General features: G+C 52.6%; 2 protein-coding genes across 3 annotated transcripts in view; one reads left to right on the forward strand and one right to left on the reverse strand.

Moving 5' to 3' along the window:
• Window positions 1-643: 643 nt before the first annotated feature.
• RPS14 (ribosomal protein S14) lies at window positions 644-4767 on the reverse strand. 2 transcript variants are annotated; one of them, XM_002710308.4, is made up of 5 exons: window positions 4633-4767; window positions 2763-2913; window positions 2138-2299; window positions 1543-1619; window positions 644-761 (listed from the first exon to the last, which is right to left on the reverse strand). In XM_002710308.4, the coding sequence occupies exons 2-5, from the start codon at window positions 2909-2911 to the stop codon at window positions 694-696; spliced, it is 456 nt and encodes a 151-aa protein (XP_002710354.1). In that variant the 5' UTR covers window positions 2912-2913; window positions 4633-4767; the 3' UTR covers window positions 644-693. The 2 variants fall into 2 exon arrangements, with proteins under 2 accessions (XP_002710354.1, XP_002710355.1); XM_002710309.5 differs by having other exon boundaries at window positions 4589-4728.
• A 210-nt stretch (window positions 4768-4977) lies between these two features.
• The window catches only part of NDST1 (N-deacetylase and N-sulfotransferase 1), a 92292-nt gene continuing 84967 nt past the window's right edge, over window positions 4978-12302 (forward strand). Inside the window, exon 1 of the mRNA XM_051843523.2 lies at window positions 4978-5113. The gene's annotated coding sequence lies outside the window, so the exon portion shown is untranslated. The remainder of the gene's footprint in view (window positions 5114-12302) is intronic.

Genomic DNA, 12302 nt, shown 5'->3' on the forward strand with positions numbered 1-12302 from the left:
CTGCAGGAACACTCAGTACCATCTGGTGCCGAGTCCTTGGAGTTGGCTCCAAGCTTCCGGAAGGCAAGAACTTTATTTTTTATTGCAATGAAAATAGGACTTGGTGTGTATTTGTGGGGCGACTGAATCTTTAGGTACTTTATGTACTGACGGGGAACAAGCGCCAAGATCTGCCAAGAGAAAAAGCAAACGCAGCAGGGCAAGCTACAATTGTGCACAGAAGGTGTGGGGGGAGCACAGCCACCCACACGTGTGTATATTTGGCACCGGTCTGGAAGGCTCCTCTTCTGCTCGGGCCACACTTCATCAACAGCTCCCACTCTGCTCGGGCTCTTTAAGAATCAGCCCGTTTTTAGAACCAACATCACCTCTTTCAAAACAAGGTCTCCAAGGCCTCGGTCCGGCCCGGATGACTGAGGTGAGGTAATGCCTCGGCAGCGCCAGCACCTCCTCAGGCAGCCAGTTCACAGGACCAGGCTGCCTCCGTCCTCATCAGGGGCTGCCACAGTCCCTCTTCCCCGCGCTCTAAAGCAATGCACTGACTGCTGCTTTACAGGCACCTGGGGCCCGGTCAAACCCAGACAGGAGGAAGCCATCAAAAACCCCTGGGTGGCTGCCACATGAAGAACACAGACTACAGGACGGCTGACACGATGGCAATTTATTAACAGAAAACAATCTGGGGAGTCCTGTTCACAGGCGGCGACCACGGCGACCCCCCTTCCTGCGGGTGCTGTCGGAGGGGATGGGGGTGACATCCTCTGTGGGAATGAAAAGAAGCCATCAGTGCCTGGAGCTAGAGGGGGATGAGCCCAGGCCTCTCCAGGCCAGTGGGCTGCACAAACAGCATTGAATCCTGCCTTCTTTGGTACAAGAACCCCAGTCCAGCACAGATGAAGGGGAAGCAGCCTCATGTGTGACTCCCTCCATTTTCTGATTTGTTCCCCACATGCTTTCCAGAAGGTGAAACAGGCCCTGAGATGGTGTGTAGGGTCAGAAGACCTGTCCAGGTCTCTGCCCTCCAGCCCGCTCACTCTCCTGAAGACAGAGCTTAAAAGCGATAAAAGAAGCTTGGAAGTCAGGACTTTAGGATGAGGGGTCAGTACACACTGCTGCCACCTACAGACAGGGATGGGCGCTACATGGGGCCAGGCGACCACAGACGGAGGGTGTCAGTGGCAGCTACTACCTGTCCCCTGCCACTTCCGGCCGCCACAGCTAGCACGCCGCATTAGTCGCAGGCAGAGACCAGGGATACAGAAGTCCCGCGATGCAAGATACGGCCACTCAAATGGCAACAGCAACGCCCGGGACATGCTGGGAAGGATTCCTTTCCCCTTCCAAGCTTGGCACCAAAGTGTGCGGCAGACTCGGAATGAAATGAGCTGTCCCAAAGCAGAAGCGCAGGGCAGAGCCCGGGAGAGACCAATCTCACTGCTTACAGTCAGCAGACCAGGCCCTGCACCCACCAGGCACATCACATGCTTTTGGGGGTCAAAGTTTCAAAACAAATCCAAGCATTAACTAAAACAGGGCACTTACCAATTCGCCCGATTTTCATACCCGAGCGGGCAAGGGCTCTGAGAGCCGACTGGGCCCCAGGTCCAGGGGTCTTTGTCCTAGGAAATGAAGGTTTAAGTTTAAAAACCTTGGTCAAGTCATGGGGCGTTCTCTTGCCTAAGATTCCACAAATGTCTGGGTCAGGGATCCACGGTCAATAGTGGGCCACTAACAGTTTCTGTTGCACACTTCACACCACCCTCTCCCTCACTCATGACCAAGTTTGGTATCACCAAGACCTTTCCCCTGCAGTATTCTTGCTGGAAGTCTCCCATTTCCTGGTTTATCATTTAGGCTTAAGGTCTATGTCATCACCAAAATTTGCCACAATTGGAAAACCACACACCTGTTCTGTGGTGTTTAAAATTGGGTCCCCCCACCCACCTAGGTGCCACACACAGGGCAGTGAGTACTTGGTATGCAGCATGTACCTATAAACACAGGAGGTGCTTGGGGGTAGGAGAGTGTGCTAATAAAACACTTGCGCTGATGGTCCCAACTGAAAAGACCAAGGCCCACACTGCTCCTCTGGATGCCCTGGTGCTGAATGAAGCCTGGCCCCAGCCCTGTGACCTACCTATTTCCTCCTGTGGCCCGGAGCTTGATGTGGAGGGCGGTGATGCCCAGCTCCTTGCACCTCTGAGCTACATCCTGGGCGGCCAACATGGCAGCGTATGGCGAGGACTCATCTCGGTCGGCCTTCACCTTCATGCCGCCGGTCACTCGGCAGATAGTTTCCCTGCACACAAAGGCACAGTTACTTCTTTTCATGCAAGAACTCACCGAGTGCTTACGCTGTCCTAACAAGCAAAGAGCACCACAGCTCAGGTGGGCAGAGGATGACAGCCAACGCGAGCACAAATCCCGACCCGGACAAGACTGTGCAAGGCTCTGCTTTCATGGGTCTCACAGCCTAGCAGGGCTGGAAGACTCAAGACAGCTCAATTGTTATTAACACCATACTTTTATTTATTTCTGCACTTAACCATCAAAATTACCCCACGAATTAGCCACCAATATTCGCTTTATGAATGAGGAAATGAAATCAGTGTGAGTGATAAGTCACAAAACCTTGTTAATGGCCATGTGAACCTGTACCCAGGGCAGGCTTCCAGTATTCAAGGACAACTTGAAGAAATGAGAAAGTTCCAAGAAACTGGGGGCCTAGCACCCCTCCTCCCGTAACTCCAGCCGGTACTCACTTGCCAGAAAGATCAGTGACGTGGACGAAGGTGTCATTGAAGGACGCGAAGATGTGGCAGACACCGAAGACATTCTCCCCCTCAGCCACCTGCGGCCCAAGGCTGATGACCTGTTCCTCCTTCTTTTCCTTCCCCTTGCGAGGTGCCATTGCTGAACAGGAAGACAACTTCAGGATTAGTAAGACAAAAGCTGCCAGAAACCCCTTTCCCTGGCTGTCAAAGCAAACTCCAAGTTTGCTCCTGGGTCTCCATCTCCCCTGCACCCAAGGCTGGGCTCTACTCTCATCTCTGCCTCACTAAACCCCAATTCTCCCTGTACTTAGGGGATGTCAACTGATGGCTAAAAAGCCAAGCACAGCAGGCAAGGGCCTCCGAAATATACACAGCACAAGCACTTACTGGTCACTGCACAACTCCAGTCTGAACAACCACTCTGCAAGCCTACGCCTCTCTCTGGGCCTCAGTTTCCCACAAAGAAGCTGAGGAACGTCTGGTGATTTGCTCAGGGCGAAACAGCCAGTCAGGTGCGAAGCACAGAGCAGAACCTGCTCAGGAGGGCTCTGGGTCTCCTGATCCCTGGATACTATTCAAAGGTCAGGCTCCATCAGTCTGCATTATGAGACTGGGGGGACACATACACACACAACCCGTGTTGTGAGTCAAAGCCTCAAAGATCACAAAACACAGGGAGGCCAAGGGCACTGCCTGTCCTTGCACTGAGGGAGGCTGTCTTGAAGGCTTCCTGAGAAAGCCCACTGCCCGAATCCTGCACCAGCTCCTCAGTGCAGCACCCGAGGGCTCCTCATGGGCACAGCCCTCAAGCCTCATCTCCTACGCCTCCCCTGCTCCTCCAAAAACCAACCTAAAAGCTCCTCTTGGGGAACTTATCTCGACACCCTCCCACAACCAAAGTTTAGGGCCAAATCCTTGCATTTTCACTAGCACCAAAAAGGCAAAGAAACATGTCTGTTAGGAAGGCTATCGAAAAAGATCCATTCCAGAAACTCAATACTGAGACCAAGTGCTGAGCTCAGGTGGACAACGTTAGCGGCTTCCACCCACAGACCAGAAATTGCCAGCACCACCCGAGTACGGCGAAGGTGCCGCAAGGGTCCACTTGGAGAAGCCTACAGGGCCGAGTAGCTTTCATGAAGGATGCGTGAACCACAGCCATGGGACTAACTACCGGCTGATGCCAACCGGCATTTCTCTGACCTCAACGTCGCCCTGCACTGGAGACCAGAACGAGCCTCTCGAGTTATTAACGCGTGGCGGGGGACGTGCAGTCCCTACCTTCAGTTTCCGCCTCCCAGAGACTCGCCCTGAGTGCCTACAACACGCAACGTGCCTGACTCGGCGACAAGTCACCCCGATGCGGAAGGCGTGCGTGACCCCGTGCCGGCGTCCCCACGGAATTCATTCCCAAGGGTCCACGACAAGATCGGTGCTACCGTGATTCCCATTCACCAGGTAAGGAGACAGACTCGAGGAGAGGCGCGGGCATGGGGTACCCGGGACGAAACTGAGTCCAGACCAGAGCTTCCAAAATCCGCAGGGGCCCAGCTCCCCTCACCACGCTGTGAGGATGCTCAAACGTGGGTAAGGCAGAGGCACCGCACCCAGACATAAAGGGCTGGATCCACACGCACCCCCTAACCCCATAAGCTCCTCCCTGAAATCAGCCGGCCGCCTTCCGACACACGGCGCAAAATCGATCCCGGCCGGGGCGGGCTCCGGGCCGGCCGCTAGCGCGTCTGTCCCCCGCCATCTGGCCCGGTCCCCGCAAATACACCCCAACCCAGCGCCTCTAACCCCGCCGAGCCTACCAGCCGCAGGATGGAGCTCGATTGTCCAGGCCGGGAACTCTTACCTGCGCGTCTTCGCCGGACTCCGCTACCGGAAAGAGAAGGAAGGAGCGGGAGGGGCCTCGGATCACTTCCGTGTCCCGGAAGTGTACCTCCGGGGTCACGGGGCGAGGTGGAGTCACCGAGCCAGAGCGGCTCCCGGAAGACACCGCCTGTGTGTTTTCCGAAGAGATTAAGGTTGCCCTAGGGAAAGACGTTTAACTTAAGGGACAGCGAAAGGAGGCAGAGGGCTGGGCGTCGCTGCGAGCAGGTTTGCCTACGCGACTGCACGCAGCCGACACGTCCTCCGGGCGAGGCGGGCCCGTGTCCCAAGATGGCGGTGGCGCGGTTAGATGACTTCCGCCGCCGTGACTCCGACCCTGACAGCCTGGGCGCTGCAGCGCGCCTCGTGGTGCGGAGGGGAATAGCAACAACAAAGCGCCTTAATCGTATCCCTTTCTCCTACTGTGTACTTGGCAAAATAAGAAAACTTATCTGCTAACCTGGGTAAGCAGTTTATATATGTTGCTTCCTTTCATTCTCACATTATCGAACAGATGCTGATTTCTCGTTTACGGATAAGGGCTGCTGAGCTGACACATTGGTGGTACATTTGGGATTCTGCCACTAAAGCCCGAGTAGATGGAAATATAGAGGAGCTGAGGCGTGCACTTAGCAGAGATGGGCATCTGTTGCAGATACAGACGCACATACGTATATACATATGCATATGGAACATCTATATATGGAATGTATGCAGCGCATAATAAATCAGCGACCATGAGGACCAGCGCTGTGGCGCAGTGCCTTAAGCCGCCACCTGCCATGTTCCTGTCCCGGCTGCTTCACTTCGATGCAGGTCCCTGCTGATGGCCTGGGAAAGGCAGGAAGATGGCCCAGGTGCCTGGGCCCCTCACACCCCTGTGTGAAACCCAGAGGAAGCTCCTGCCGCCTGTCTTTGGCCTGGCTCAGTCCCTCTGTAACTCTTTCAATAGATAAGTAAATCTTAAAACAAAAGAAAACAGAAAAAAACTATTACCTAAATTGAGCTGAAGTCATTCAGAGAAGGGTCAATTCCCAAAAAGCTATATGCTGTTCTGCATGATCACATTTATTTTTTTAAAAGATTTTATTTATTTGAGAGGTAGAGTTACAGCAGTGAGAGGCAGAGAGAGAGAGAAAGGTCTTCCAACTGCTGGTTCACTCCCCAATTGGCCGCAATGGCCAGAGTTGCACCTATCCGTAGCCAGAAGCCAGGAGCATCTTCCGGGTCTCCCACGCAGGTGCAGGGTCCCAAGGACTTGGACCATCTACTGCTGCTTTCCCAGGCCACAGCAGAGAGCTGGATTGGGAGAGGAGCAGCCAGGACTAGAACTAGCGCCCATATGGGATGCCAGCGCCGCAGGCAGAGGATTAACCTACTGAGTCACCGCACTGGCCCCTATTTTTTTTTTTTTAAGATTTATTTATTTATTTGAAAGAAGTACAGAGACAGAGATCTTCCGTCTGCTGGTATCTCCCCAAAAGACCGCAGCAGCCAGGGCTGGACTAGGCTGAATCCAGGAGCCAGCAGTGTCATTCGGGTCTCCTATGTGAGTAGCAGGGGCCAAAATACTCATGCCATCTTCTGCTGTTTTCTCAGGCCATTGGCAGGGAGCTGGATCAGAATTGGAGCAGCTGGGACTCATTCATGTGGGATGCCAGTGTGGCAGGTGGCGGTTTAACCCTCTACACCACAATGCCAGCCCTGGGAATAGTTTTGTTTTGTTTTTTAATATTTATTATTTATTCATTTGAAAGGCAAAGTTGCAGGGAGAGAGGGAGGGAGAGACAGAAAGGGATATCTTCCATTTGCTGGTTCACTCACCAAATGGCCGCAACAGCCAGAGCTGGGCCAGGCCAAAGCCAGGAGCCAGGAGCTTCTTCCAAGTCTCCCGCGTGGGTGCAGGGTCCCAAGGAGTTAGGACATCCTCCACTGTTTTCCTAGGTACATTAGCAGGGAGCTAGATTGTGAGTGCAGCAGCTGGGACTCGAACTGGGCGTCCATATGGAATTCTAGCATCGCAGGCGGAGGCTTAACCCGCTACACCACAACACCAGACCTGGAATAGTTCATTTTGAAAAATGCGGCGTGAGAGCAGGCATTTAGATTTTTGGTTAAGGTGCCTGCATCCCACATCAGAGTCCTTGAGTTCAGTTCTGACTCTAGCTACTGACTAACGTAGAACTTGGGAGGCAGCCATGATGGCTTAAGTGGCTGTCACCTATGTGGGAGACTTGGATTCCTACTGCCTCCTGGCTTTGGTCTAATAAGTTTATAGAAAAATGAAATTAAACGATAACTGTACTTTTTAGATGTAGTGTCTTTTTTCCCCTTTATGAAAGTAATTACATGGCTGGCGTTGTGACATAGTGGATTAAACTGCCACCTGCGATGCTGGCATCCCATATGGGTGCCAGTTTGAGTCCTGGCTGCTCCAGTTCTGATCCACATTCCTGCTAATGTGCCTGGGAAAGCAATGGAGGATGGCCCAAGTCCCTGGGCCCCTGCACTCACATGGGAGACTTGGAAGAAGGTCCTGGCTACTGGCCTTGGTTTGGCTGAATCCCAGCCATTGCAGCCACTTGGGAAGTGAACCAGTGGATGGAAGATTCTCTGTGTGTCTAACTCTGCCTTTCAAATAAAATAAATATTTTTTTAAAAAGTTATTATAGGGGCTGGCACTGCAGTGTCAGTATTCCATATGGGAACCAGTTTGAGTCCCAGCTGCTCCATTTCCGATCCAGCTCTCTGCTGTGTCCTGGGAAGGATGGCCAAGTCGTTGGGCCCCTGCACCTATGTGGGAGATCCGGAAGAAGCTCCTGGCTCCTGGCTTCAGATCTGCTCAGCTCCAGCTGTTGCGGCCATCTGGGGAGTGAACCAGCAGTGGAAGATCTCTCTTTCTGCCTCTGCCTCTCTGTGACCCTGCCCTTCAAATAAATAAATAAATCTTAAAAAAAAAAATTAAATGCAGAGACTGGCATTGTGGCACAGCATTTTTTTTTTCAAGAGGGACAGATGAGGGATTAAACACTGTTGGTGTCTTTTTTTCAGGATTCTCTCTCTTTTTTAAAGATTTTTTTAAACATTTATTTATTTGAAATTCAGAGTTACACACAGAAAGAGAGGCAGAGAGAGAGAGAGAGACAGAGGGAGAAAGAGAGAGGTCTTCCATCTGGTAGTTCACTTCCCCGTTGACTGCAACAGCTGGAGCTGTGCTTATCCGAAGCTAGGTGTCAGGAGCTTCCTCCAGATCTCCCACGCAGGTACAGGGGCCCAAGGACTTGGGCCATCTTCTACTGCTTTCCCAGGCCATAGCAGAGAGCTGGATCAAAAGTAGAACAGCTAGGACTCGAACCAGCACCCATATGGGATGCCGGTACTGAAGGCGACAGGCTTACCTGCTATGTCACAGTGCCGGCACCTAAGGATTTATTTATTTATTTATTTGAAAGGCAGTGTTGCAGAAAGAGACAGAGAGAGAGAGAGAGAGAGAGAGAGAGAGAGAGAGGTGCTTCATCCGCTGGTTCACTCCTCAAATGGCTGCAACGGCCGGAGCCCATCCAGAGCCTGGCCCATCCAGAGCCTGGCCCATCCAGAGCCAGGAGCCACGTGGGTGCAGGGGCCCAAGGACCTGGGTCATCCTCTGATAGTTTTCCAGGCCATAGCAGAGAGCTGGATCAGAAGAAGAGCAGCTGGGTCTCAGACTGGTGCCCATATGGGATGCCAGTACCACAGTAGGTAGCTTTACCCGCTGCAGCACAGCACCAGCTCCAGGGCACTGCATTTTTTTCTAAAGATTTATTTTATTTATTTGAAAGACAGAGTTACAGAGAGAGGTAGAGAGAGAGAGAGAAGTCTTTCATCTGCTGGTTCACTCCCCAGATGGCTGCAACGGCCCAAGCTGTGCCGATCTGAAGCCAGGAGCCAGGAGCTTCTCCTGGGTCTCCCATGTGGGTGCAGGGGCCCAAGGACTTTAGCCATCTTCTGCTGCTCTCCCAGGCCATAGCAAAGAGCTAGATCAGAAAAAGAGGAGTAGCCAGGACTAGAACCAGTGCCCATATGGGATGCTGGTGCTGCAGGCCGGGGCTTTAACCTGCTGCACCCCAGTGCCGGCCCCATGGGCACAGCATTTTAAGCTGCCACATGTGAAATTGGCATCCCAGATCAGAGCACCGGTTTGAGTCCTGACTGTTTCACCTCCGATCCACCTCCCCACTAGTGTGCCTGGGAAAGCAGGGGGTAATGGCCCAAGTGTTTGAGCCCCTGCTACCCGCGTGCGAGACTCAGATGCATTACTGGCTCCTGGCTTTGACCTGACCCAGTCCCCTCTGCTGCAGCCATTTGAGGAGAGAATTGGCCAATGGAAGATCTCTTTCTCTCTCTCGCATAAATGGCTTAGGTCCAAGTACTTGGATCATCTGCTGCTGCTTTCCCATATGAAAGCGCCAGTTTCAGTCCTTGCTACTCTGCTTCCAGTCCAGTTCCCTGCTAATGAGCCCGGAGACAGCACGTTATGGCCCAAGTACTTAGGCCCCTGCCACTCACATGGGAGACCTGGGTGGAATTCCTGGCTCCTGGCTCCAGCCTGGTTCAGCCCCGGCTGTTGTGGCCATTTGGGGAATGATTCAATAGTTGGAAAACCTTTCTCTCTCCCTCTACATTTCATATGAATAAATACATTTTCAAAGCATACCCCAAAGGGCCGGCGTTGTGGCATAGTAGGTTAAGTATCTTCCTGTGGCGCCAGCATTCCATATGGGAGTCCATTTGAGTCCTACTTCTGATCCAGCTCTCTGCTATGGCCTGGGAAAGCAGGGGAAGATGTCCCAAATGCTTGGGCCCCTGCAGCACTTGGGAGACCCAGAAGCAGCTCCGGGCTCCTGGCTTCAGATTGCCCTAGCCCCACTGTTGCGGCCACTTGGGGAGTGAACCAGCAGATGAAAGATCTTTCTCTCTGTCTTTTTCTCTCTCTGTCTGTAACTCTGCCTCTCAAATAAATGAATAAATCTGTCTTTTTTTTTTTTCCGAAGAGCATACCCAAAACCCCACATCTTCCTTCTCTCGCTTCTGTCCCCAGCGACTCAGTCCTCTCCCTTGAAAGTAACAGGTACTAGCCATGTTGCAGCATTTTAACCACTAGTGACGATTCCTTGTACATTGCAGCACTGTTTATATACTCGGTTCTCTACTGATGGATATTTAGGTTATTTCCAGAACTTGCAAGTATAAACAGATCTGTCAAGAACACATTTGTAGTATTCTTTCTCAGGATAAAGTGCTAAAAGTCACAAGAAACATGCAGTTAAAATGCTGACACGTGTGGCTAAACCGTCCTCCAGAAAGTGCATTTCACTTCCATTTCTGCTAAACCCAGAAACTCAGTGTGTGTCCTTGATGGCGTGTGTCGTGTGTACCGTGAAGAGTGAAGTCAGACATCTCTTCATGAATTGCTCTGACCGTCACACCTCAGCTGTGCGTGTCTGCTTGTGTTCTGTGGGGAGGGGGAGTTCGGTTCTGGGTAGGGAGGTCCCCAGTGGCCAAGGTGCGTGAGCAGAGTGCCGTGTTGTACACTGTGTTCCTGCTTGGCACAAGAGTTGCACTGAAGAGCCCAGACCTCCATGAGGAAAGACTCTGGAGGGAACAGGGCTTGACCTTGAGGGCAGCCCACACACTGCCCCAGGACAAGTTTTTCCACAGGAGAGTCTTGTCTTTAGCCCTGCAACCATCAGTGTCACTGCTCTCACACTCTACTATGGTGATGTAATCAAGATAGTTACTGTTTCTATAGATTGTGACTAGCTGGGAGCTCCTGGGCAAAAACTGAAGCTTTCTGGACTTTAGTTTTCTCATTTGTAATACGGGGTCACAGCCGTTTTAAAGATTGAAACCGTTTATCTTTATGGGGCACCTGCTTTGTGCCAAGTGCTGGGGTACAATAATGATGGCATTGACACTGGGACTTGAAAGTAGAGCAGGAATTAGCTAATGCAGCCTGGAGGAGTGGTCTGGGCCTGGAGAACAGGGTTCATGGGGGTGGGAAGGGGCTTGGCAAGTCACGGCAACTAGCAGGTGGCCAGCATGGCTGGGACGTCATGAGTGAGGGAGCCGGGCTGGAGAAGTGGCAGAGCCTGGGCCTTCCCTCCCTGTTGTTTGTGGGTTTTCCTCACCCCCTGGGCTCGGTGCCCCGTACACACCGTGAGCACAGGAGTGTGCTGACTGCCTCCCCACATCACCCGTCTCTCAGGCAGTGAGGCCTCCTGAGCACTGACCTTGTGTCTGGGGTGGTTGTAAACACTTGGGGTGAATCGGCGAAAAAAGCAGACGTGATCTACCCTCTTAAAGTCCCCATCATGGGCCACCAGTGTGATACAGCAGGTTAAGCACCGCCTGTGACACCAGTATCCCATACCAGTGTGCCGGTTCCAGTCTTTGCTGCTCTGCTTCCAATCTAGCTTCTTGCTGACACGCCCGGGAAGGCAGTCAAAAACAGACCAAGTGCTTGGACCCCAGCATATGTGGGAGACCCAGATGGAACTCCTGGCTCCAGCTTCAGGCTGGCCCAGATCTGCCTTGTAGCCATCTGGGGAGTGAACCAGTGGATGGAAGACCTCTCTCACTCACTGTCTATCTGTGTCACTCTACCTTTCAAATAAATCAGTCTTTTTTTTAAAAAAGTTTACAACCTAGAAGAAGGCCAGAGAGAATACTCCGTGGCTTTTCTGTGGTGTTCTAAGGGGGTGAGTTCTATGGAAAGAAGGGGAGTCAGGCATCGTCGAGGGTGTTGGGGGCCCGAGGAAAGGAGTGGAGCAGGTGGCAGAGCTGAACAGAGGGGCTGGGGTGGTCTTTAAGGAGAGATTTGAGTGGAGGAGGGAGAGGGGAGCCAGAGCAAGCCTTGCTGACGGGAAGAATTATGGCGGGCGGCGGTGGAGCCAAGGAGCAGAGATGGGGACTGACATAGTCTAGGGACAGCCAGGAGGCCAGCAGGGCCGGAGTGTAGTGAGCAAGGGCAGAGGCATGGGTAATGAGGAGCGGCCATGAGAGGCCACGGGAGGGGAGTCACATAGGCCCAGTCAGCTTTGTAAGGACTTTGGCCTTGCTCTGAGTGGGCCCACTGGTGAGTTGGAAGCACAGGACTGCTGGACCCTCACTTCTGTTTCAATAGGGTCACGATGGGTCTCTGTGAAGAATAGGCTGTTCATGGGGCCAGGGCAAAAGCAGAAGTATGGGTGATCTTGATGAAGAGACTTTTGCTCCCAGACTGATGAAAGATAGGAGTGGGGGCAGGTATTTGGCTTGGCAGTTAAGGTGGCGGTTAGGGCACCTGCGTTCCCGTTGCAGTGTCTGGGTTCAGTGTATGCCTGCGGCTCCCAACTCCAGCCTCCTGCTAACGCAGACCCTGGGAAGCAGTGGTGAGGGCTCAGGTGATTGGGTTCCCCTCCAGCCATGAGGGAAACCTCAACTAAGTCCTTGCCTCCTGGCTTTGGCCTAGCCCAGCCCTGGCTGTTGCAGGCATTTGACAAGTGAACTGATGGATTAGAGCTACCTTTCTGTCTTAAATAAATAAACATTTGACAATAAAAAGAAATAAATACACTGGTGAGTGAAACCAAGGTGGCACCATTAGAAGCAGGAAGCAGTAGTCTAAATCTGGTT

Source organism: Oryctolagus cuniculus, chromosome 6 (assembly GCF_964237555.1).
Source record: "Oryctolagus cuniculus chromosome 6, mOryCun1.1, whole genome shotgun sequence".
NCBI classification, from domain to species: domain Eukaryota; kingdom Metazoa; phylum Chordata; class Mammalia; order Lagomorpha; family Leporidae; genus Oryctolagus; species Oryctolagus cuniculus.